General features: G+C 47.9%; 1 protein-coding gene across 29 annotated transcripts in view; it reads left to right on the top strand.

The window, feature by feature from the left end:
• Cacna1c (calcium voltage-gated channel subunit alpha1 C) overlaps window positions 1-25,860 on the top strand; it is a 623,916-nt gene that overhangs the window by 495,577 nt on the left and 102,479 nt on the right. For 15 of the 29 annotated variants that reach the window (XM_087655870.1, XM_087655869.1, XM_087655857.1 and 12 more), the window contains 5 exons: window positions 3,382-3,456; window positions 6,180-6,270; window positions 14,230-14,256; window positions 21,800-21,960; window positions 23,508-23,733. In XM_087655870.1, coding sequence (XP_087511996.1) covers window positions 3,382-3,456; window positions 6,180-6,270; window positions 14,230-14,256; window positions 21,800-21,960; window positions 23,508-23,733 — 580 coding nt within the window. 29 annotated transcript variants of the gene reach the window in all.

Genomic DNA, 25,860 nt, shown 5'->3' with positions numbered 1-25,860 from the left:
TTAAGGGAAACATGAGTTTCGATTCACTGGCCCCGTCTGGTTCAGCTCTGCCACTTGGGGATTTGTTTCATGAGGATCTGGCCAGAGGCAGTTTTATGAGGAGTTGGCTTCCAATAGGGAAGGCCATGAGCTGTAAGCCTCCCTGCTGACCAGAGCTGCAGAAAGGCAGCCCAATGAGTGGGCTGTGCCATCATACATCCAAGACAGCACACGGTGTCTCGGGGTGGAGTCCCAGAGTTCAGTGGCTAAGATTTCCGAGGGTTTGCGAACCCAAACATGCCAGGATCACCAGTCTGAGCAGTGACTTGGATCTAATATACCTTCCATGAAGCATATTGTTGGGTGTCTCCACATTATCCCGTGGAGACATTGCATGTGGAGGTTATTATAATTTATTACGGTTTCCACAGCATCTACCCAGTTGTTCTCCAAGCAAGCTGAGGAGAGACAATAACTGTACACCTCACCAGAGACACAGAAGCAGACCACCAAGTGCCATTCAAGCAAGAGTGGCTACTCAGAGTAGATGCTTAGAGGAACGGAGGGTTAGGAGATACTCACTCAAGGACAAAATGAGCTGTTGACAAGATATTGCCTAAGTGGGCATGGTGGCTCCTAGCTAGCTGCGAGGCTGAAGAAGGATTCTTTAAGTTCTGAAGTGCAGGCGTCCTGGTAGTCACGTAGAGTCTCATATGTCAAACAAAAGGGAAAGAGTAGAGTCTACAGAACTCGTTTTTTAGCCATTGCTGCTATAACTACAGAAAGAGAGAGAGAGAAAAGCCATGCCACCCATTGCTTACAATGACAACTGCCCGTTGTTTTCTGAAGAAATCCTTAATCTTTGTGTTGTTTTAGAATCTACCTCCCAAAACTCACATTTTGTGAAAGTTGCTGCTAGCGATAAAGTCAGAAAACGAGCTTCATCTCTAGGCTGTTTCTTCAACATCTCACTTCAAAACTGCATCATGTTGGGCTTGGAAGATGGCTCAGCCAGCGTTTGCCATACAAGCATGAATGCCTGAGCTTGATCCCCAGGACCTGTACCAACATCTGGGTATGGCGATGGGCACTTGTAGTCCCAGTGCTGAGGAGACAAGTAGACAAGTGGGGCTTGCTCACCATGCCGCCTAACCAGATTGGCAAAGTCCACAACACAAGAGATTGACCTCTGACTTCCATCCACACACAGGCTGTAACTGCCCATGCATACACACACACACACACACACACACACACACACACACACACACACACACACACACACTGTTTACAAGGGTCTGTGCTCACCTTTCACATTGGAGCCGGGTGTGTCCTCTGACCCCTGAGTTCTTAGCAAAGTAACCATAGCTGGTCAAGCTTTCCAGATCACCTGTGTGGTAAGCGTCACACATCTGCGATTCTAGACCTGAGCAATTTGAGCACCGAGCTCCTCAGAAGTCTCCTTCCTTACGACAGACAGCAGCTGAAGCACTCCTTGTGATCCTTTACTGCCAGATGCATAGGCTTCGTTTTCAGGTGCTTTATTCTCCCAAATGCTGTGGAATAAACTATCATAAATGTCCCTCTCTGGAGAGAGATGGTCACTCCAGCGAGGAACCTTTAGAAATGTGCCTTGCCCAGGGAGCAGACTGAATGGAGATCATACAGACCACACAGGGAACTGAGTGAGATCCACCGTGAGATCCAGCCCTGGTCACATTTGGTTACCTCTGGACACCCATCTATTTCTTGATTTCTTCTTATGGCTTTTAAAGTTATCATGCAGCTGTTTCCAAAATCAAACAAGATGTGGCAGTCTTGTGGCAAGCCAAATGCTGGGTAGTACTGCTGTTTAACGGGTCTTTGAGCTTTGAGCTATAGAACAGACTCGGCGTATGCTCATACAAACTGCGGGAGTGCATGGAGGCCTGACAATAGGCAACCTTCTGTTTCCCTTTCACACCTCCACAGAAAGCACAGTCCTCATGGGGCCCTTGTTCTCCTGTTAGCTCTTGCTCTTGCTCTAATGTGTACCTCTCTAGAAGGGAAACAGGAGCCAACTCGCTTCTAGTGCTTGATTCAAGTAGGATTTTTTTAGAAGAAAAAGAAGCTCCTACACTGAAGAGAGTTGCTGTTTTGACAATGAGCACACTAGAGACATGGAACTTCCCATGGGTTGGCCACAAGTTCAGCCCCTTTCTAAGAGGAGCCCGACTTCTGAATCCCCACTAACAATGAGAATATGATGTGAGTTGACTGAGACTGGGAGGAAGGACACCCCCTTCACAGCCTTCCCCAGAGCACACAGGGCCACTTCTTGTTTCTCATCAGAGCATATACTTTCTTGTAGGACTGTCTGCCATCTTCCCCTTCCCTGTCCACTGCTGCTCTTCCCTAGTAAGCTGTCACCAGTACTTGTTCTTACTTCCAACAGCTGTCCCTGTGGCATCACAGAGGCACTCACTCACGTGTGAGTGTTATCAAGAGAAACACCCTTTCTGGGGAATTAGCCCAGGGCATTGGCCCTGGTGTAGAGCAGACTGCCCTGCACCCATGCAATAGGAGATGCTTCACTCCTTTCCTTAGCCTCTTCCTCTTCAGCTAAACCCAGACTTGAAAGGAGCCCCAAGGCTTTCTGCACACGAGAAACTTAGCTCTGATGATAAGGAGATTCCAAAGACAGCTTAGTTATTCTAGACCTGATTCAAGTTATTCCCCTTGGGAAGAAAACAGAGGGTGAAGGAATTGCATACCTATGTGCATCCAAAAGAAAACAGAGTTTGTGAGACCGGAAGGAAAGCAGATGCACATGCATGTGCCTTAGACGTAACCAAGACTGCGGTCTAAGGTAGCCCCTTACTGATTGAGGCAGTGACTGAGCCAGACAAGGGGCAAATAGATCGATAGTCAAGTGACTTCCTCCAGGAATAAGTGAGAGAGATACCCACTGCAGCTGACATTTATGGTCTTTGTAAGGGAGAAGCTGAGCTACCCAGCCAATGGGAGGCACTAGCTTGATCTTGGTAGCTACTTACATAAATATATAAAAGGGACACAACACACACAGAAGACACAGGGGCAACAGCCTTCTGGGAAGCCTCCTCCCCAAGTCTCCACTTAAGTGTGACAGTATAGTCGGGAGCCTCAGCTAGAGGCTGCCATTAGCTTTAGCAAGGATCCATCCTTTGTTTTATGTTAATTCATGTGATTTAAGGGGTTTGACTGGATTTTGTTATGTTTTTCTTATATGTCTTGGTTTATGCTTTTCATTGTTTTAGTTAATGTTTGGAGATAAACATGTTTTGTGTAAGAACAGGGTTGTTTCTTTTGCCTGTGCTGACTGCATGTTCTCTGTTGATGTCTTGTCCCTGATTTTGACACTGGCCATCTTGTCTGTGAAAGGAGGCGCTCCAGCGGGCTTGCATGATCAGAAGAAAGGGAAATTTGCTTGGTTTAGTCACTCCACAGAAACCCATGGTAATGTCTCCTATGCTTTCTGTGTGTAAATGTGTGTTGGTCCATACAGATTGCATGGGAGAATACTTTTCTCTTGATGTCTGGTGTGTGTGTGTGTGTGTGTGTGTGTGTGTGTGTGTGTGTGTGTGTGTGTGTTAGACAGAGAGAGAGGAGAGAGAGAGACACAGAGACAGACAGAGAGAGAGACAGAGAGAGAGAAATCTGTAGGTATATGTGTGTGTGTGTTTGTGAAGGGAAGACCGCTGACCCTCATATCATTCACTGGATAGAGCAGAGACCATGACATCCAACAGCAACTGTTCCCTGATAGAAGATGGAGTCATTCCTTTGGAAAATGACAGCCAAAAAAATGTCACTGTAAATACCAGATTAGTAGCAGTACTGGAAATACCTGGACTTTAGAAGCTGTGCTTACTGTTAAAGCCCAGGCCACCTTCTAACTGTGGTCTCTTTTCGAGCCTAGCACCACCACTTTCATCCCAATCCATTCACATACAGGGGTCCTCTGAGAGCCAAGTATCACGAAGTCAGGCGGCTGTCTACATACAGCCCAGCCCTTCCAAGAATAAGACCTGGAGAGTTCAAAGGGCTCGAGTCAGAGATAGCTAAAGATAAATGGACTGAGAGGCAGAATGCTCCTCACTTTTATAACTTCTTATTAAATATGGATCTCTCACAACCTTTGGAAAACTCTGAGGGTTCCCATTACCAGTTCAGAATGCTAAGCCACCTCCAATGACTAGTCCCACCCTCAGACCTTAGGCTATGGTGTAGATGTCAATGCTATAAAACCAAACAACATTCTTGGGCTATTCTATGCGATCCAGTGCTGTGCCCAAGGCCTGGCTCAGCTTCCCAGTCATTGGCTTACCCTAGATGTAAAGAAGAGATTTTGTCAACACTGCAGCAGTCAAGGTGAGCATGTGACAGGGACAGTCCCTAATCACTAGTCCTTTCTAGGTGTATCATGTGACCCAGATCATCATACTGGTTCTCTAAGCCTTGCTTTCCTTTCCTGTAAACTAAAGGGGCATGTTAGAGCTGGTAACTTCCGTAGTCTCATCCAGCCCCTAATATCCGAGAGATGATGTCTGCATTCTTTTTCCTCAATATATTTGAGGATGAACCCTAAGCCAAAACAAAGAGCTCTGTGTGACAGCCCAAGCACAGGAAGTCATGGGTGTCCTATTTGTATCTTTGTGTTCTTGAAATGAGTCTCTTCCCATTTTCCCTGACTTGTCTTAGAGACCTGGGGAAGTCCACATTCACCAACGTTTCCATATAAGCAGTGCAAGGGCTTCCCTCCCCTGGGCTGAGGTTGTCCATGGGGACTTACCACTACTGCCACATTCCCACTAGTTGTAGATGCCGTGGCTGCTGAGGGCTGGTGGAATTTTACCAGATGGGTTCTATTCTGGAAGGAGTGCTAGTCCAGGTTGCTCTGAAGAGGTATTGATAAAACCAAGGACCCCGGGAGTTGTGGTACACAGAACTAATTGCAGCCCTCTGGAGGCTGAGGCAGGAGGACTGCAAGTTTGAGGCCAGCTTGGAGTATATCAAGATCCTATTTTTTTAAGGTAAAAATGTAAGGGATTTATTTTACCTTAAAAGGATAGCAGTAGTTCTGAAGAGTTTTTTTGAGCTGAACTTTGATTTCATAGAATAAATAATACTAAAAGAAATGTCCTCCTCTAAGCCACCCTGCTGAGTCTAAGCTAGAAAACTTCCTACTGAAAAGTCTAGCCTCATGCTGTGGTGGGCGTTGCTAGGGCAGATTGGCTCCTGGAGAATCAGTAGCTCCTGTCTCTCTGTTTAGATGGGAGTGCTGGGGTTATTGAGAAGGGAGATAATATCCTACAGGTTCTCTTTGAGCCACATTTAAATGTGGCGTGTGTGTGTGTGTGTGTGTGTGTGTGTGTGTGTGTGTTGTATGAATGTTTTCTCTGTGTGTGCATGTGTGTGTGTATGTGTGTTGTGTGTTTTGTGTTTTCTGTGTGTCTGTGTTTTCTGTGTGTGTGTGTATTGTGTGAATGTTTTCTCTGTGTGTGCATGTGTGGTGTGTGTGTGTGTGTGTGTGTGTGTGTGTGTGTGTGTGTGTGCGTGTGTCCTGCATCTAGACACTGCCATTCTTTAGTGTCTGCCATGTTGCATGAAGCCCAACCCAAGAGTTTGGTGGTAGCTAGTGACCTCATGCCCATCACTTCAGGTTTGGTCCTAAGTGCCATTGCTGTATGACACTGTGCACTACAGGAAATAGAATTGTCCTTGAGTCCATCAAAAAATCTGAGGAGCAAAGGAGCCCTTTTGGCAAATGAGCTAGACTCCAGTCTTGGGTTAGAGCTGGTAGGAGAAAGAAAGACGGGGGCAAAGTCTCCTTATGAGAGCTTCTCTTCCTGCGTTCAGTGAGATAGATGCCAGTGGAGAACTTCCACAGCCTTTCTGTGGCTACGGAGTTGAGGGCAGAGGAAGGATGTGACAATCTTACCCAGGTGTGTCTTGTAAGGTAAACGTCCTGATCACCAGAGTCCCTCATGCAGCCCACTTGAATGCAGTGTATTGGCGGCTGACTTCTCCAGTCTGTCAAGGACAGTGCCAGGGCCCAGCCTCCACAGACAGACCAGCAGATGGTGCCCAGCTGGTCCTGGGCTAGGATGGTTTGCCATGCACTAATATTCTCTCTTCTCTTTCCATCCCTACCCTCCACGCCTCCTTTCCACTCACAGTGAGCATGCCCACAAGTGAGACTGAGTCTGTCAACACCGAAAACGTGGCTGGAGGTGACATCGAGGGTGAAAACTGTGGAGCCCGGCTTGCGTGAGTACCCATGGCAAACTTAGCACTGAGTTCTTCCCAGGGCACGACCTGGGAAGCTGCTTCCTAGAGTTGAGTGGGAAGGCACCGCACTGCTGTGGCAGAATCAGAATTCTGGTTGGTTGATGATCTGTGCTCTGTGTGGAGAGAGAAGAGGCCTGGAGTCAGGTAATGGCCTCATATGGTAGTGGGCTTTCCCAATTCAGTCCCATCTTCAGCACTTCTGTGAGGGCTGACAGAGTGGAATGCTGAGACCTTGCACCCCAGTGAAGCGGAAGGCAGTGGTGCTCTGATGTATGGTTTTGTCCCCTCCTCTGGTTTTCATATAAGCCAGTAGGTCAGGGTCCCTGGCATTACATGACCACCCCTTCCATTCCGATCAACATGGCCTCAAAGAAAATCACCAGCTAAGAAACTACACTGCCAGCTGATGGTCCTGTTGGTCCTGTAAGGCTTGACCTGCCCTTCTAATGAAGTGCCTTGTGTACCTGCAATGTCCTTAGACTATGTCAGTGGGTCTCAACCTTCTTAACACCGAGTCCCTTTCATACAGCTCCTCATGTTGCGGTAACTCCCCAACCCCAAAATTATCTCATTGCTACTTCATAACTGTAATCTTACTACTGTCATGAATTGCAATGTAATTATCGGACATATAGGATATCTGATATGAGACCCCCCTAAGAGGGTCGTGACCCACAGGTTGAGAACCAGTGGTCTAGCGGTAGCAGTTTTTACAACTAATCCTTCCTCGCCTCCCTGGCTTCTAAGAGCTGGCTTTGACCTGGCACTTAGCCAGATCTGAGAGAGTAGGAACTGGCATCCATGGGAGCAGTCCACACATGGATGGTCACAGTCTTGAACCCAGAGTCAAGTCATCCATGGCAACGACCTTAACAGAGGTGGGAGAACGGATTCATTACTAAAATTTGCAAAACTGATTTGATTACTACTGTCACAGAGAGCAGAGCCCGGAGGTTCTAAGTCTCACTCTGAAAGGCGGTGACTGCTCTTTCTATGGCCCAGGGCATGACAAATGTAACCGTGTCTTGGCCACCGGAAGGAATTTCAAACAGAAAGCTCTGAGTAGGATTAGCCCAAATAAAACATTTTCTCCAAATGCTCCATGGGCAGAACAGCGCCTTCGCCCGCAGCTTGACTCACCATTACGCTGATCCAACCTCCTCACAACAGGGGCTGCAGGCAAACGTGAGTGTGCCTGTGAGTGAGCCAAGAGGAAGGTGAGAGAGACTGGGGGACAGAGAGAGAGAGCCAGGTTCCAGGGGCTGTGGCATCGCTCACCCTGACAGTGGCACCAGGGAGCCTGCACTGCAGATTTCTCAGCGTTATCAAGAAGCAATTATTGTCCAAGCGTTGTTAAAATATGGTGCTAATTACATGTGTAACAGCTTTCTTCTTCTTCTTCTCCTCCCTTTTGGAATTGTACAAAACAAATACTTGGGTTTCTAGAGGTGCCCCAGATAGCAATGAGCAGGGCATACACGACCCTCCTAGTCAGTAAGTTCTAGGCCTTTCTGTTTGCTAGACATTAGGGATGGAGAGTTCAGAGAAAAGGTCATCGAGGTGATCACAGTGCTCTGGGACACAGCCCAAGGTATAAAGCAGGAGGGTATTGGGAACTCACTTAATCGCATTTTAGGAGTACACGATGCTGTTGGAAAGCTAATATGATTATCCCCTGTGGAGGGAAATTGGCATCCACAAGTCTGTCTGTCATCTCCTAGGAAGATGTGTTCTACTGGCTTCTAGGGTTATCCAGAAACGGCTGCCCTTATTTCAATGCATAGCCAGGTCGATGCACATCAACGCTGTATACGAAAGACACAGCTGCTGCGCCAGGATTTAACATGCACTTCATCAACTGCTGCCTTTGCCGATCTCCCAACAAGACAGCAGTGGAGAAGACCGCCACTATTTCTGTCAATCCACTGGCTTGAGAAGAGAAGCAGGCTGAGTGCAGAATGAGAGCTCCTTGTTTTATAAGCTCTGCGTTAAGAGTCTTGAAGCCAGGATGAGGAGTTGCATGGAAGGAGAAGGCCGGGGTGAAGAGGGTCCCTGGGTGGTAGAAGAGTAGCAAAAGAGAGGTGCAATACAAGGAGGGAGAAGAGGGAATAACTCACCAAGCCTTGATAAGAGAAATTGATAACAAGACTGAAGCAAAATTTGAAGAGGGGGTCCAGGTATGCAGAAGGGGTTCTAGAGGATATAGGGGAGAGTAGGGTGAAGAATCTGAGGTTCGAGTCTGAGTAGAGATGAAAACTGGAGTTTGAGTCCATCGATAATGTCATAGGACAGAGTTTTCTCAGAGAGACAGGAATAGGAAGGAGACCAGGACAAAACCTTGGGGAAACTGACATCCAGAACAGGAAGAAACAAGAGATATAGGAGGGGGATGCCTGGAACGTTCTCTCTGTGCAAACCTTCATGCCAGCACATAGCCTATGTTGGCTGGTAGAGATGGTAGTCATCCAATGAAGTAACACTGACGTCATGGAGCTGACCATCTAGTGTGAAAGAGGAGAGATGGCTCAGTGGTTAAGAACACTGACTGCTCTTCCAGAGGTCCTGAGTTCAATTCCCAGCAACCACATGGTGGCTCACAACCATCTGCAATGGGATCTGATGTCCTCTTCTGGTGCATCTGAAGACAGCTACAGTCTACTCATATAAGTAAAATAAATAAATCTTTAAAAATAAAAGAGTCCCTATAATGTACCCTCAATAGCAGAGAGTCCTTGTTTGAATTGCCAAGTTAAGAAAGTTATTTGAAGGATTAAAATTTAAGCCAAAAACTAAGACTGAGTATACTAACAGCCAGGGGGCAGCATGAATGTGAATGGTGGGGATGGTGGGGATGGTGGGCATGGTGGGTGGTTCCGCTGGCAGGCCAAGGGCTGTTGGTATCTCCACGATGAGCTTTGTCATTGTTATAAGAGCTTACGAAGTGACTGAAGGGCTTTAAGAATGCAGAGGCACGTGAGGAGGTTGGCTCCCTTGGTGAGAGTTGTACTCTTGAAGAAGCTCTTTGACATTAGGGACGATAGGAAAGAGGATGCCACAGCAATGAAGCAGCCTGTGGCTGCTCAGGGATGGGAGGATGGTGGCCTAGGGTTGAGTGTGGGGAGGGAAAGAGTGGGTCAATTGTCATTGTCTCTTGGAGCTCTCTACTCTAAGGGATTGGTAGGTATCCTGACTCTAGGAGCCAGGCTCAGCAAGAGAAGGGTGGAAATGTGCCAATGCAGGGCATCCACCGAAGCACTGAGGCCATACAAAGGGATAGAGGAAGAGGATAGGTAAAGGAGGGTTGCCATGGCAACCGAGGGAGGGCCTTCACTGACATCAGGGCAGTCTCCAGGGCACTGAGAAGCCAGCAAAAACCAAGAGGCTATAGCAGCTGCAGAGGAACTGAGCACAGGAAGTACTCAGTAAAATGAAAGGGAGCTGACATCAGAACCTCTGCCCAGGTCTGTGACCTTGGCCAACCTCCTATCTCTTAAAAAAGGGACAGGGCCGACCATTGGTTCCAGCAGAAGCCAAGGCTAGACACCACCTTCCAAAGGTACTTCAGAGGGCACCACTACCATCCCTTTGCCATATTCGGCTCTGTGTGAGATCTCAAATGAGTAAGGCATTCTACAGCTGGAGAAATCGTGTACTGGAGACCCACGTGACATGAAGGCCCAGCTCTGCGGGCCTTGGCTCTGTAAAGAATGTGGAGTCGGAAGTACACCAGTCAGAGATGGGAATCACCATGGTCTGTCACGTCGGGCAGGGTGAGGGCAGATATTGTAGACATGAAAGATAGCCTGGAAGATACAGATGGCAACAGCAGCATCACTGGGTGTGCAGCCCTGGACGTTCTGGAGACTGACACTGTCCATGTGGACTTGGCGTCTTTAAAATATATTTTTGATACTTTTTATAACTGAAAAAAAAACCAAAAATCAGTTGTGTGAACCTGGGTGGGGAGGTTACCCATAGTGACCCAGCTTAAGGCCAAGGGGGCCAGGCTGCCTTACGTCAAGGTTTACCTTAACATCACGGAGGATCAAGCTGAGCGCTAGAAGTTGAGCTTGCCGTGTGCCCGTGGGGCTTGGAAGAGGCAGGGTAAGTGAGAGGATCCAGTGCAGGCCACGCCTGGGTTCCCGGAAGGAAGTTCAGGCTAGAAATGGAGAGCAGCTGCGGTTAGGATCTGATAGCTGGAGTCTTGTTCAGCAGGGACAAGGTCCGGGGCTGGGACCAAGCTGTGTAGTTAGGGAAGCTGAGTCAGCAATCTGTCCGACTGTGTTAAAGGCAAAAGAGGAACGATTCAGGAAAATACCCTTTCCCACAGCAGGTAGTAAGGGTATTTATTACTCAAACGAAGGAGAAGCCAGAAGTATAAACAGTTCCCAAGGAGTTCGAATGTCTGCCAAATAGTGATAAATAAAAAGCAAGCAAGTAGGGGGAAGATGGATAGTTTTGAATGTCAAAATCAGGAAGGAAATTCTTGGATTTCCATCTTGGTCCCGGTGAGTACCTGGGAATAGGTAGACGCCCATCCCTGCCCAGTGGCTTATGCTGGAGTTCTAACGTTCTGGCTAGTTATTAACCTCCTCTGCTTCCTTGCTCTCAACAAACCTGCCTGAGATGTAAAGTAGAGATGGCATTCCTCATGACTCTGAGGGACGGAGGAACAAACCGAGAAACTTCGGAGCAGGCTTCTCCTGCCCATTGAGCTTGGGTGCACTGGAGGCTTCTGCTGTTTGCAGGACTCTGCAGTCTGCACTGATCTCAAACGTCAGTAGAAAGCAGGCATGCTAAGGTGCTGGGTGATCTCTGGCTAGTTTCTCCACAGTGGAAGCAGAGTCTGTCTCTACTGCCAGGAGACAGAGGGCTGTGAACAGTGTCCTTCTATTCCGTGATGTAAGTCCTGTAGCTAACCGCTCCTGCATGCAAGGAGTGCAGAGGGATCAAAGCCTGCAATCTTACAGGAAGCTCTAAGGCCAGCTCCTCTGGGACCCAACCTAGTGACAACGCTCCTTTGTCATGTGCTGGTGCTGAGCACTGCAGCGGGGCTAAGGAAGGTTACTTAAAGACAGCGAAGGTCTTTGCATACAGAGAGCCTAAAGCCATGTTCACAGGTTCCTCTTAGCAACAAGAAGCCTTCCTCATGGGAACCACGAAGGGTTAGACATGAAGACTTGGAGCCAAGTAGGCAGGAGGCTCAGGAGCCATTTCCTTTGGCCCAGAGTATGCAAGGACAGACACCAAGCAGTGGCAACTTGTGAACAAGGAAGACCACCTGGTCAGCTCTGATCTTCCTTTATCCCACGTCAAAGATCCATTTCCTTAAGAGAACTTCCAAGTTCCTTGGTGGGTGTCTAAGATCCTGCTTTCGCTTATGATTTAATAGGACCAAGAGTAAAAGTGAGACTTGCAGCAGGGAAAGGGTGTGGGAGACCTTGCGACTCACTGCAAGAAAGCCTGGAGCCAACCAGACATTCTTCCTTTCATTTTCAAAATTCTTTTTTTATTTTAATTTTCTTGGATATTTTATGTATTTACATTGAAAATGTTATCGCCTTTTCCCCGTCTCCCATCCCCCCTCCCATCTTCTATGAGGCTGCACTCACTCCCACCCACCCACTCCCACCTCACTGCCCTGGCATTCCCTACACTGGGGAAGCAGGAACAAGGGCTTTTCCTCCTGTTGATTCTAGACAATGCCATCCTCTGCTACATATGCAGCTGGAGCCATGGGTCCTTCCATGTGTACTCATTGGTTGGTGGTTTAGTCCCTGGGAGCTCTGGGGGATGAGGGGGGTTCTGGTTGGTTGATACTGTTGCTGCAAACCCCTTCAGCTCCTTCAGTCCTTTCTCTAGCTCCTCCATTGGGGTCCCCTGCTCAGTCCAATGATTGGCTGCAAGCATCCCCCCCACACACACACACACATCTGTATCAGTAGGGCTCTGGCAGAGCCTCTCAGGAGACATCCATATCAGGCTCCTGTCAGCAAGCGCTTCTTGGCATCTGCAATAGTGACTGGGTTTGGTGGCTGCACATGGGATAGATCCCCGGGCGGGGCAGTCTGTGGCTGGCCTTTCCTTCCGTCTCTGCTCCACTCTTTGTCCCTGTATGCTCAGCATATCCTTGCTACAGAGAGTAACCTGACTCCATTTAGCAGCTAGCAAACATTTCTTCCCCCATTAAACAGTGGCTCTAGATGAAAGATGCTGCCCTGGGCTCTAGGTCCCCCTTCCACATACTCAGTTAACTTGTGATTAAACCCTGCAGCCTAGCAGGCAGTCTTGGGGGTGGAAAAAGGTTGTTAGTTAACAGTTCAGAGCAATAAAGGCATTTGGCTCAGCGTCTCCGTGCCCTGGAGATATAATTATCTCATGCACGATGGCTTTGCCACCTGTCACATCTTCTGCTTTTTTTTAAATAATAATAAATAATAACGAGAAGGGTTGATGTTTTCTTGTTCCCTGACATGGCTTGCTTTTTGCCTGACTGGGACAACATGGCTTCAAGCAGTCACCTTCCAACATCCTACACGGGTCTCTGATCATTGTCATTTCTCATTCGCATCCCGTTCTTTGTGACCGCTGTTCTTGGTTTTTTTTTTTTTAATTTAAACTTTGAGAATTTCATACATGAGTACTATATTTATATAATACGCCTTCCTCCCTCCCCACCCGTAACACCTTCCCTATCCTGCCACTCCTTGTAATTGTATGACCTCTTTGTCTTTAATAATTGTACATATATTTATAAATACGTAGCCCACTGGGTCAATTTAGTGCTGTTCGTGTGTAGTGCGTTTAGGGCTGACCGCCTGGTGTCAGTTAACCTGTCAGGGACCTCGACTCTGGAGAAGACAGAGTTGCCCTCTCTTGGCTGCTGGTAGCACATCATCTAGAAGGGCAGTTTTCTGACATATTCCCTCATCCTTGTTGGCATGTCAACTGTACATTAACAGACTTACCCATGGCCATTGGAGCAGTGTCCCTCAACGTGCTATTCCACCTGCTCCTAGCTTCAAAGTTAAGTGGGCATGCATCTTCAGATGTTTGGGTTCCTTTCCCAAAATATTCTGTCCTAATTGCTTATATTCTCCTCTCTCCTCCTTTCTCTTCCTTCTTTCCTCTCAGCCTCCCCTCCCCCTTTTCTGTACTTCTCATTGATGAGCCTCTCTCTTGATCTCTCTCTCCCCTCCTAACCCTGTGGAGCATTCCTGGAATCTGTCCTAGATGAACTGGACAGTCTCAAAGCCTTCTGGAAGGTGATGCCTGTCAGGACCTTTCCCATGCAACAATCCTTGAAGGCAGCTGCCATCGGGACACCCTTCCTGTGCTTGTGTCCAATGTCACCATAGACTGCCCTAAGGCTGCACCCAACTTCAGCGTGCACCACGTCCCTTTAGAACCTGAGGCTATTTGTCTGAATCTGGCGAACAGCTCTGAGCCAGGAAAGCGACGGCCTTTTCATTTCCAGCTGGCTCCTGTGGTCTGCATGCATGCGCCTTCCAGTGCAGCTCTGGGAGAGATCCTGGCAGACTGCAGTGAGATCAGCACTTCCAGCTTTCTGGTGGCAGGATCCTCCTGTCTACAGAAGATGCTGTCCATCTGCCATGGCTTTCCTCAAGGGCCATTGCTCTTAGCTCTTTATGGAATTTGTGGGCAGATACTGATCTTCTCAGGACTTGTGTGCTTCCCCCTCCCTGTGAGCATCACCCACTCTTCGAAGGTACTAGATGTGTAGATGTCGGCTGGGCCAGCCACATCCAAATACACAAAGGGTTCTCGCTGCAGCTTTGGAACTCACCCCAAAAATCCTTCCAGTGCCCACATGTAGTCCTAGGGAACACCGAATTAATTCCCCTGGGATAGCTGACCACTCTATGTAGACGAAAATGAATCCATTGGCCTTGCTAATATTTCCTTTTACTCTTTCAGCCACCGGATCTCCAAATCCAAGTTCAGGTGAGTGAGATGCAAACCAATCCTCTTCCCACCTGCTCCTCCACCTCACTCCCCAGATACTGTGTCGGATGACTGAGGTAACTCCTCCTAACTTGGGTCCCCCTGGGGATATAACTGCTTCCTTTTGCATGGGGGTTCACGGTACGGTCAAGGGAACTAACTCAGGGGTGGAGACATGGGTTCTCTTGGGTAGGCTCTGAGAGGTTAGACACCAATGCATCTACCTCCTGTGTAAGAGAAAGTCAGTTAAAATAAATGTGAGGAAATTTGTTATCACTTGGCATACTTCACAACTTGGAGGATTACAGACAGAATGTAAATGCTGTCAGTGCTTTGAGACGGTGTCAGAAGCTTCCAGAATACCCACCCTCTGACCTGCCTTTGGCTTTACCTTCTGTACTTCTACACAGACACTTCCTTCCCACTGCTTGCAGCTCCTTGCAGGTTCCCAAATGTTCTCTCCTCTCTTGCACAGTAAGACGTTTTGCAGAGCTTTTCCACCACCCAAATCACCATCTACGTCTACCTGGAAAAGTCAGACTTGTCAAGCAGCTCCAAGGTTACAGTGTCTGGGGCTCCCGCAGCACATTCCCAGAGAGACTAAATGGTCTCACATCTTCCATTCCCAAGTGCTTCCTCATGCCCTTGTCCTGCATTTACCACACTGTACTCTACCTGTTGGCTTCAAGGTCTGTCGCCTCATTGAACTGTATCTGCGCACTAGCGTCTGCTCAGGGCCTACCTAGAAATCCCACAGTTGAGTCCTCGAGCTCTCTGAGTGCTTGACCAGTTGAATATGTAGGATGGGGATGCAAATTTAATGCTACAAGTCTTAGACACCCACAAAAGTATTGGCCATTTCTTTTCTTTAACATACTCTTGCCTCTCTAGCCTCATCTCATGTGGAGTTGTACTGTAAGTAATACTAAACTAGTTCAGTGAGCTGTTTAACAATAATATTTTTTAATCAGTTCCTGGAGGTCACATGTTCTGTTTCCCGCAGCTCCTGTCTTAGATGGATCTGGATAGCCACAGGGAAAAGGGCCACGATCCCAGAATCAGGGCTTAGTGAGCAAGGTCCTGGAGTTCTCAAGAGCCTCTGACTCTTGCTGTCCCTGATACATGGGCTAGGCTGACATATGGCAGGCCTCTCTGGTTTAAACATCCACCATGTCACGTGTTCGACCCGCACTCCTCCAGCCTTAGATCTCACCTCTGTTCTTTGAGCCCCAAGCTCTGTGAGTCACCCACTTCCCCACACTTGACAACAGTCATGTCTCTTGTAGTCCAAAAATGAGCTCTGGGAACTTGGAGCCCCAGAGCATATCCTTTCCCTACCTGCATCCAGCTCTCTTGTGAACCAGCCAGAAAGTGGTAGCTGAATTACCGACATTCCTGGCAGGGCCTTTCCACAAGCCCCAACTCCCTGGGCCCCTTCCCTGGGACATCCAGGTGTTTCTAAGCAAAGTCCCTCTGACCCCGTGACACTCAACACCCAAGCATTAAGATTAAGTGAGGACTCCAGTATTTGACACAGCTCCAGTTTGACACACATCCTTTTCCCCCATGTTCTACTGGGACTAGAAAATGCAGGCTTCCTTTGCCCTTTTGCTCTTTCAAAGCAAGGCCTCCTTAGTGGAAAAACCCAGGGTCAGATTTGCCAGCGCTGGCTTTTATTACATGAAAGAGGGCTCTAGAAACAAAAGAATCTTTCCTCATTGTCTCCTTCACGTGGAGAAGTAGCTGGTGCATAGTAAGGATTTAATAATATAGGTGGATGGATAGGTGGATGGATGGATAGGTAGGTGGATGGATGGATGGATGGATGGGTTATCTGGTCTTGATAAGACAATAGATTTGATAGACATTCAAACAAAATGTCATATTTGACAGGTATATATTACTCTGAACAGTTCCACAGCCCCCACATGGTAATAGTAAAGAGGTTAAAAATTGCAGTGAAAATATTTCCAAAATTCTATTCTTGCTACATGCAAATGAAGGAGTCCTAGGTAAACGAACGAATAAACACAATCTGGAGACTCGTGGAGATGACCTCATACTTGGTGGACACTCCTGAACTTTCAGCAGACTCTAAAACCTTCCTTTTAGACTGGGTAACTCTATAGCGTCAGGTTATGTCCTTGACAATTGTATTCTTTTGATCCTTGGGGCATCGTCTACTCTGCGTCTTCCGGCCACAGGGCTCTGATTGTTTATGTTGGTAGGTGCCCTGCCCCCGTAATTCCAATTCAGGAGAAGCACAGGAATGACCTTGCGTTCACAGATGGCGTCTTTTCAGGTGGTTGATACCTGTAGACAAGCCTGGGTGGTAGACGGGGTTTAGAGAAGCACAGAGTCACAGCTCAGGAATAGCTCAGCTGCCCTGCGGATCAGGTCCCGCCTGGTGTACTGAGCCTGTTTCTGCAATGTTTGAAAATTATTCTAATGGCCGTGTCAAAGCAGTACAAAGGAACAGCAAGAAATGAAACCTTTTCATTTGAAGCCGTGTAGTGAAAACACTGTAATTTCAGCATGACTTAATGTAACTCCTTTTAGTGAGATAGCTTGCGTTCTTTCTGCCTCAGGCTTTGCAACTTAGATGTACATTATATTTACTCTATGTCGTGGTTTGGATTGGCCACATGCTGCTAGCAGCTGCCACTCAGACAAGGGGACCCCAGAAGTTCTGAGTAATACCACAAGCAGCTGCCTAACCTTGACTGTTCAGTATACTGATGGTTACCAGTTATAAATTAGCCGAGACTGGTAATGGGTTGAAAATACCAGCAGAGTTATCAACATTCCCAAATAGTTCTCTCAGTTGGGGAAACAATTTAATAATGACAGTAATAGAATTTGAGCTTCAAATGGACCTATTTTAGGTGCAAGACTGGATGATACAGAGTTGGTTAATTCTGAAAGAATAGTTGGATAGAGCTTGTGGGGAGGGAATGGAAAAATTAGATGATACTTGGGTATTTTGACAATTCAAACTTTCATGTAAGGGAAAATAAAAAAAACTGGCTACATTCAAGGATCAGTCTGCAGCATTGATCCAGAGACCTGTTGGAGTTTTTCCGAGCAAACGATGCAGAATTTGGAGCAAACCTTGCGGGGTTCCAAAATGTGAGGACTGTCAAACCTAGTCTCCAACAAGAGCTGCCTCCCACCTCAGCTGCATGTCCCCTCTGCTATAAACAACCAGGTGCAAACAAAACCCAAGTGCACCCCAGTCTCTGAAGGCCCATGTTCATGCTACTACAAAATCAATTTGGTGATTTTTTTCTCTCTGCCATTTGTTCCAGTTCTAAAGATGGAAATGTAACTCCAGCTACTAGACAGCCTGCCCTGTCCACTGTCTTCACGGCTCGGGCCTGTCAGCATTTGCTAAGGCTGGGGGTTTTTAAACCTTGCCTTATTCGGGGAGTTAGACCTGAGGCAGGTCTCTGTGACCCACACAACCTGTGCTCAATACTATGGGTCTGTAACAAAGACATAGGCCCTGCCTCTTGTAGGTCCCATTGTCTCAGTGAAGAGTCAGGAGCCATACATTAAATGTTAACTGATAATACCAGGCAATGGAAGCCCTCTGGATACTTCCACGGTCCCTAAGATGTGATGTAGGGACACTATTGCTGAGTCCCCCAGCCTGTAGCATTTGCACCTTCTGCTCTGTGCCCTGGCTGGGCCTGGTGCTGACAAGGACTCTGTCTATTAACTGTTGATATATTGCCTTGTCCATAGACTTTGTCCGTAGTAGATGTTACTAAGTGTTTCTTGACTACATAAACAAAAGGTGTATTGTAGGCAGGCTCTTCAGGGATGCTGAGGCTAAAAGAGTAGAAAGCCCACTGCAGAGAAGTTGGGGTTTGGGTTGAGCCCTGAAGATGGGCAGGAGCTAGGAGATGAGAAAATGGAAGCCTTTAGGGTTGGGAGGGTTTTCTGTTTTGCTAAAAAGGGTGCCAAGCCCTGTGCGAGGAGTGGGGGATGAAGAGAAAAGGAGCTGAGGGAGAGGGAGCAGAGGACGGCAGTACAGAACAATTACATACAGTCGACACTTTCGCTTCCATCCCCTCCCCCTCTCCCATTTCTGGGAGCAAATGACTTCCGCCCAATGCAAAGAGAACGTTGAAGAGCAGGCAAATTTCTCCTCCCTGTTTTCTCATGTAATCTCTATATCCTCCGTGCATATGTAAACATACAAATAAATTTACACATTCTAATAAACTATCACATTTATGATAGAGTGGGACGTGTTGCCAGGGAGCCAGCTGTCAAGCCAAACTGTATTTGAAGAGTAGGAGATGTACAATTACCCTTAAATACTTTCCCTGGATAGTAATTACTCCGGTCCCTGCCACAACCCAGATCCACGTGACTCTCCAGAAGGGCTCTGTGCAGGAGCAGCCACGTTTAACAGAGCAGGCAGAGAGCAGTTCTAGACCCGTGTGATGGGCCTGACTTTACAACAACCCATGGGAGAGAAATGGCCTCGGTCAGAGCCTCCACATTGAACTGAGTCCACGTCAGTCTCTGCCCATATAGGAAAAAGCAACCTTGACTGCTTTGTAGTCTGCACGGCACTTATGCGTGGCTTCCACAGTATGGGATGGTGTCTATTTTAAAACATATCTCTTTGCAATGAACATGTTTTTTATTCTCCTATAATATTAATAGTCATAATCATGGAAGAAGCAGAGGTGTGTCCTGATAACATGGGACTGTGCAGTCTCGAATACTGGCAAACACAAGAGGTCACCTCTCATTATGGCTACCCGGGACTCTGTTTTAGCCGCTTGTCCCTCCCCGTGTTTCCGTATCCTCCCACTTGCATGGGCCATGGCTATGTGTTTCAGGCACCCTGAAGGACACTTGCAGACTAATGTCTGACTGCATGGTGTCTCTTCTGTGCACAGTGAATCTGCAAAGCACCAGCTAAGCTAAGTGTCCCCTGCAAAGCTGGGACCTCCAGCGGTGGGTGTATCTGGCCAGAACAGGAAGATCAATCTACCTCCCCTAAACCCAAGTAAATCCCCCTGGTAGTTCTCAGGGAAGAATTCAAGGTCTAAGATTTCCCCTGCCTCTTCCCTTCTCACTACAGAATTCAGTTAAGTCTTGGTAACAGGATTCTTCCATGGGACAATGGGGGAATTATAGTGTTGGAGACAGAGGTGGACCCAAGCTATCCCAAAGGGCAATGTGGTTAAGTGGAGAGAACCATTCTTATAGAGTTCTAGCTCCCTGGGACCACAAAATACAATCTGCAATCCACCCTTGGCACAGAGCTAATGAGGTTTAAAAAAAAGGTCTCCCTTAAGGAATAGAGAGCTGAGTTTGGGGACCGAATATATAGCCAGCCCTGTGCCTCACATCTGGCATGCTTACAATGGAACTTTGTGACCCTGAAGGCCATTTTGTTTTTTCGCCTGCTATACCTCCAGTACAGCTCCACAGAGAAATGACAAAATGCTTCTATGATTACCTCTGGCCAGAAGACTGCAGATGAGGACTCATGTCATAGACTTATTCAGAGTATAGGGCTGTGGCTCGATTTTATTGCCCTAAAATAGAAGGCTGACTTCTGTATCCTAGACCAGGACAACACACACACACACACACACACACACACACACACACACACACACACACACACACACACACCGCAGATTGAGGTTTGCAGGTCCCTACTACTGCAAGTGGGTCTTACCTACTTGCTTAGAGGCCTAGACTAGAAAGGGACAAGTAGAAACGATCACAGGTAAAGCGCGGATACCTGTGATAGTCTCACCAAGGTTCTGCCTGCCTCAGTTGCTCCTGCCTGCTTTCCCACCTGAGCAGGGACTCAGCATGTCTGATGATCTTTCTGTATACATGCCCAGCCACCCCCTGCCCTTCTTACAGCTGTCCTCCCTTCCCAGAACACCCCTCTCTGGCTTTCAGTTAACAGAAGGTACCCTATTCCCAGACCAGAAGACAGCCATTTTGGCGCCCCGTGCCCTTTCTTGAATTCCAGTCTCCCGTTGACTTTGCTTCCACATCTGCTGTGTCCTTGGTGTCCTCTGTGCCACTAATAAAGTTTTCTTACCTTATCCCCAATCCACACAGCTGGAGAGTAATGTCTTCTTTGTTCCTCCCTGATCTAGGAGCTCACCATGTGTGTGTATGTGTGTGTTGCTGTCTGATATAGGAACTCACCATGTATTTGTCTGGTTTTCTGGAATAATATCTGATTGTGGGGTTCTTCCTAAGGTTCTTCTTGGCTTGCTGCTCTTGACTCTCCACACTCCTCCACTACCTTCCAGGCAGCTGTTAAATACATCATCCTCTGAGTTCCTAACATAGCTGTGTGTTGTATAGGGACAAACAGTGAAGCCCTCTCTCCTAGAGTCATAAAATGGGACTGTTTCCTTGAATCATCTATCTCGATGGTTCTCAACCATAATTACACATTAGAAAAAGCTGGAGAACTACAAAAGTACCAGTGCTATCTTTGGTAATCTGAATGTACCCAGCACCCAGTTAATCGGTTGTATAAATCAGATTGATCTGATGCTGAGGAGAGGTACCGTGGGCGAGGTGGCCAGCTGATTGTTAAAGCTTTCCTGGGTAGTTGAAAACCATCGACAGAGTCCTTGACCAAGAGTGCTGGAGATCGCTATGTGACTAGAGCTGAGCTTTAGTTCTGTGTATGCGTGGGGTGGGGGAGAAGGAGTGTAGCCACCATTCTAAACAGAAAATCTAAATGTTTGTTGAAATCTCAGAAGATCCTACTACCCCACGAAAGTAAAGAATCTCTGGTGCACACCAACCTCTTCTGCTTGGTATGGCCATAAGGATCCAGTGCGGGGGCTGTCTCTGCTTCTCTAGGATATTGGATAGGTCGCTCATCCTCAGTGGCCATTAGTTTCCTCCTCAAGATCTGGTAACACACGCTTAGACAGCAGAGATACTTAAAGACCTTTGGAGAAGCCCTGAGGCGTTCCTAAAATACCTCCAAGGCCCACATAAGTCTGTATTCATAGTAACCATTTACTAGTTCTGTCACTGCCTCTAGAACAATGACTAATTTCTCCCAATACTTGCCACACTATTTCTGATAATGCATTCAAAATACACTTAAAATGGTTGTTACTCCCTTTTCTTTGAGTACTAGAGACTAGGACCAAGGCTTATGCCTGCCTGGCTTTACCACGGAACTGTATTCCCAGCTGAGAAAGTAAAAACCATCTCACATGTTGGGCGACTCCAATGTCATGCCGACGGCTTGTATGTCATTTTATCCATGTTCACAAGAAGCCTGTGAAGTTAGCCCTGCTCTGTTTCTAACTGAAGCTTAGAGCTGGAGGATGGATATACCCAAGACCACATAGCTAACTAAACAGTGGAGCCCAGTGAGCTTGGTAGAGACCTGATCACTCCAACACCAGGTTGTGTAGTGTGGCCAAGCCAGTGACAGGGGAGATGTCGCCTGGTATGCTTTGGGCGAGCAGAAGTGTCGATTTCCCAGCCAACCTGTCTTCCCCTCCTTGGCCTTTTCCAGCCGCTACTGGCGCCGGTGGAATAGATTCTGCAGAAGAAAGTGCCGTGCCGCAGTTAAGTCCAACGTCTTCTACTGGCTGGTGATCTTCCTGGTGTTCCTCAACACCCTCACCATTGCCTCCGAACACTACAACCAGCCTCATTGGCTCACAGAAGTGCAAGGTGAGCAGCCCCTGGCTTTGTCCTAGTCACTCTTGCTAACTCCGCTCTGGGTCCCGGGGAGGGACTAACAGCTGCTGGGAGCTTGGCAGGGAAGCAGCCAACTGGTGCTTCTTGGCCATTGCCATGCTGGAACATCCAAGAGCCTGGACGCTTTCAAGCCCCATATTAAAATCCAGGCCCTTCTTATGAACAGATGTGGCCCTTCAAGCACGTGATTTGCCTCTCACCATCCCCACCACCACAGTCATCAGTAGCAGGGCAGGAGCTTTGCTTCTCTGGCTATTTCAGACCCTCAGCAGCCACCTACCCAGAAGCGATTTTCAAGTCCTCTGGCCCTTCAAGAGCCTAGGTAGCTCTACCCAGGCCATAAGAAGATAAAGGCAAGAATCAAACAGAGCCTGGACAAGGGAGTGTCCCCAGGGGCCACCTAAGGCCCTTTGTTGTTGTAATAATATAAAAATAAAAAAGTAATGGATGTCTTTTACCCCACTAGGTCCACACCTCGGTGCCCCAAGATATCTGCTAGATATCTTGGTGGAAACACATCCCAGCCCCACGCTTTCCTACACTCAAACCCTCACATAAAAGAACACACAACACAATAATCTTTGACCCAATTGATAAGATATAATTACCCACTTAAACATACAAAGCCCGGTACCAACCATCCCTTGAGAACATTGATAACAACCTGTAAATACACAGAGCAGAATCTTAACATCACCTGCCATGGCTTCTCCCCTCCCTCTCTTCTCTCTCCTAGTCTCCTCCTTCTCCTTCAAACTTCTCTCCGCCCATCCTTCCTTCTCCTCCAATGACAGGCCTCCTTCTATCCTGTACCTGCCTCTCACCTGAACTTTACAAATTCAATGGAGAGGTGGTTCTGGTGAAGTCACCTGAGTTCTGAGTACTGACTGGGCAGCTGTCCTTGGGGCAGTGGAATTAGTATCAAAATACAGATAACTTCAGGGCAAACCACAACAGCCCTTGTCCTGCCTGAACCCCTATGAAGACACACACAACCCATATCTGAGCATCTCATCTGGGAGTGAGGCAGACATAGCTCCAGTCACGGGGATCCTGGGAGGGGGCAGTCTTGGGGTAACAAGATACAGCACAGATAGGCGGGTCCTAACTTTGGTTACTGGCTTGGATGGGTCACTGACCCTTCTGAATCTCCTGTCTCATCTCTAAAGGCTTGGGTTTAATAAAATAAATAAATAAGTACATAAACAAACAAACAAACGAACAGTGCCAAGCCTCTCAGATTCTGACAGGGATTACGGAAGGCAGCATATGCTAAACATCGATGAGCACTAGATGCTCAGCATATGCTCCTGGCGATGGAAATTGGACTTAATTCTTCTTCCAGAAGAAGCTGGGAGAGGTCTCATGGGAAGGAGGAGTAAGGGTGGATGGGAAGAAGGGAGAGAGGGACGAAGAGATGGGTCTTTTTCTCCAGCTGTGACAGTGACTATTTTTTCCCCCTTCCTCTTTGATCTTCTTCATTCCTGGCTTGAATCCCACGCCCTCTCCACCCCTGTCAGACACGGCCAACAAGGCCCTCCTGGCCCTTTTCACGGCAGAAATGCTCCTGAAGATGTACAGCCTGGGTCTGCAGGCCTACTTTGTATCCCTCTTCAACCGCTTTGACTGTTTCATTGTGTGCGGGGGCATCCTGGAGACCATCCTGGTGGAGACGAAGATCATGTCGCCCCTGGGCATCTCCGTGCTGAGATGTGTGCGGCTGCTCAGGATTTTCAAGATCACCAGGTATGTGGCTCCTCTTTTCCCCGTTGGGTGTGAGACTTAGGAGAAGTCTACTGGAAGGCCCGGGAGGATGAGGCCGGATAAGGGAAGAGGTACAATCTCTGGAATGGTCTAGCCTCTGGTGGTCTACAGCAAGCAGAGTTGTGGTTCGTTTTGGAGGTGTGACTCTCAGAAATCCCCCTGGCTGTGAACTGCTGTCGCTCAACTTGGTTATGTTTATTCTACTGGCTTAGTAGAAGCCAGCCCAGTGGCTTTAGGAAAAGCAGTGGGATTCAGTCTCCTCCTATCCTTGGCTTGACCAGCACTGATGTTGGTTGACTCAAGTGTAGGGTCATGAGATGACTTTTGGACACTGTGGTATTATCGATTCTAGACAAGAAGAAAAAGACTTAGTCAGCATTATTGCTCCCCACCCCCACCCCCAAATTGTAGGCAGGCCCATTGTTAGAGATGCTATTCAAATCCAAATGAGGCCACAAGATAGCAAGGACAGGGGAGGACAGGGAAAACTGGGACTCTGGCTCTCTTGGTGTGTATTAGCTACCTTTTCCTCAATCCTGTGACCAAATAGCTGACAAGAGCAGCTTAAGGAAGGAAGGCGTTGTTTGGCTCAGAGTCCAGAGTCCATCCCGGTGAGAAGACGTGGTACCCAGAGTGTCAAATGGCTGGGCACAGTGCATCAGCAGGAAGCGTAGAGGGATGGGCTGCTGTCGGCCATCTTCTCCTTTGTATTCTCTGTCTCACTGCCCTGGGTAAACGCTGCTGCCCACATCCCAGGTAGGTCTTCCCGCTCCTTTAAACAGCTCTGCAAAAAGCCTCAGGGAGATGCCCAGAGGTTTGCACCCTTAATGATTCTACAGCCAAGATGGACTGCCTTGTGGTAGAAGTGTGCAGTGAACGGTGTAGCGGCTGTGAGAAACAGCTCCTGGCTCTCAGTTAACCAAGAGCAGAAGTACTGAGTGGCCAAGGAACTCTGCTTGTGGGTGTTTACCCACGGCACTACAGTGATGTTCACGCACGCGCATCTATAGCGGCATTATTTACAAGAGCCAGAAAGCAGAAGTTCCCCCAAATGAGCGGATGGAGTGAAGGTGGTGTCTATATCCACCAGATCACCAAGCTTTAGAAAGGAAGGTTTATGTGGTACCATGTGAATGGCGTAATGTAATACCCTCCAGCTCCCTCCACAACACTGCAAGGCAGAATTCTATTCTTTCTTGTTGCGGCCATCGCCTTTAGTTGAAGAATGAAACTGACTGGGAAAGTATCTGAAGGCCTTCCAACCCCATGAGCATCATTTTATTAAAGCCTTTGAGACGCCTGTCTGGCTGACAGTGTAATAGAGGTTGTATTAAGGAAGCTGTGGTCAGCTCACAGACACATACTTAGGGCTCGCCGGAGGGGGTCTCCAAAGAGAAGTCCCAGATCCCTTAGGAGTCTGCGTTCTAGGCAGCCCTTGGAAATAGGAACATTAAACCTGTCCCTTGGATGTTAGGAAATGAAGATGGAGACTGCAGCCTCTAGGTCAAGGACACATGTGTCACCGATCACACAGGGTGTTCCTCTGCATGAGTCACCAGGCCCTAGGAAGCATCCTAGCTGTCACTGTCGTCGTGGTTCTCTGGGCAGCAGTCTGAATGCACATTGTTGTTGAGACTCCAGTGACACACACTTGCATATACGTTCAGTGCTGGTGACCAGAGGTCTTGGTCTTCAGTCCAGCTCGTGTTATTGATGTCATTGGGAGAGGACAGTGAGGTCGTGAGACTTCAAGTGTGTGCCAGGGACTCTGGTCATTTTGAGAGGCAGAGCTCTTAGCAGAGCTTCCTGAGGATTCTAACAGCTCAAGAACCACAGCCACTGCTCACACTGCACTGTTAAAACAACAACAACAACAAAAGTTCTTCAATGTGTGACCAGTGGCAAGACTTTGTTAAATGTTCTCCAAGAGATGTGAGAAGGAGAAATAGACTTGCTTAATGGAAGGACCACACACAGGTGCTCCATCTCCATGCTCTGCTGGAGATCACATGGACCAGATCCCGCCCATGCTCTGCACATTTCCAGTATAAGGTTGGATGAAGACATGCTCAAAGGACGCACGTGCCTCCCCAGCAGTTGGCACTCTGA

The sequence above is a fragment of the Rattus norvegicus genome, chromosome 4, assembly GCF_021556685.1.
Source record: "Rattus norvegicus strain SHRSP/BbbUtx chromosome 4, alternate assembly SHRSP_T2T, whole genome shotgun sequence".
In the NCBI taxonomy this organism is placed as follows: Eukaryota; Metazoa; Chordata; class Mammalia; order Rodentia; family Muridae; genus Rattus; species Rattus norvegicus.
Note: the sequence above shows the minus strand (reverse complement) of the source record. Positions and strands in the feature narration are given on the sequence as shown.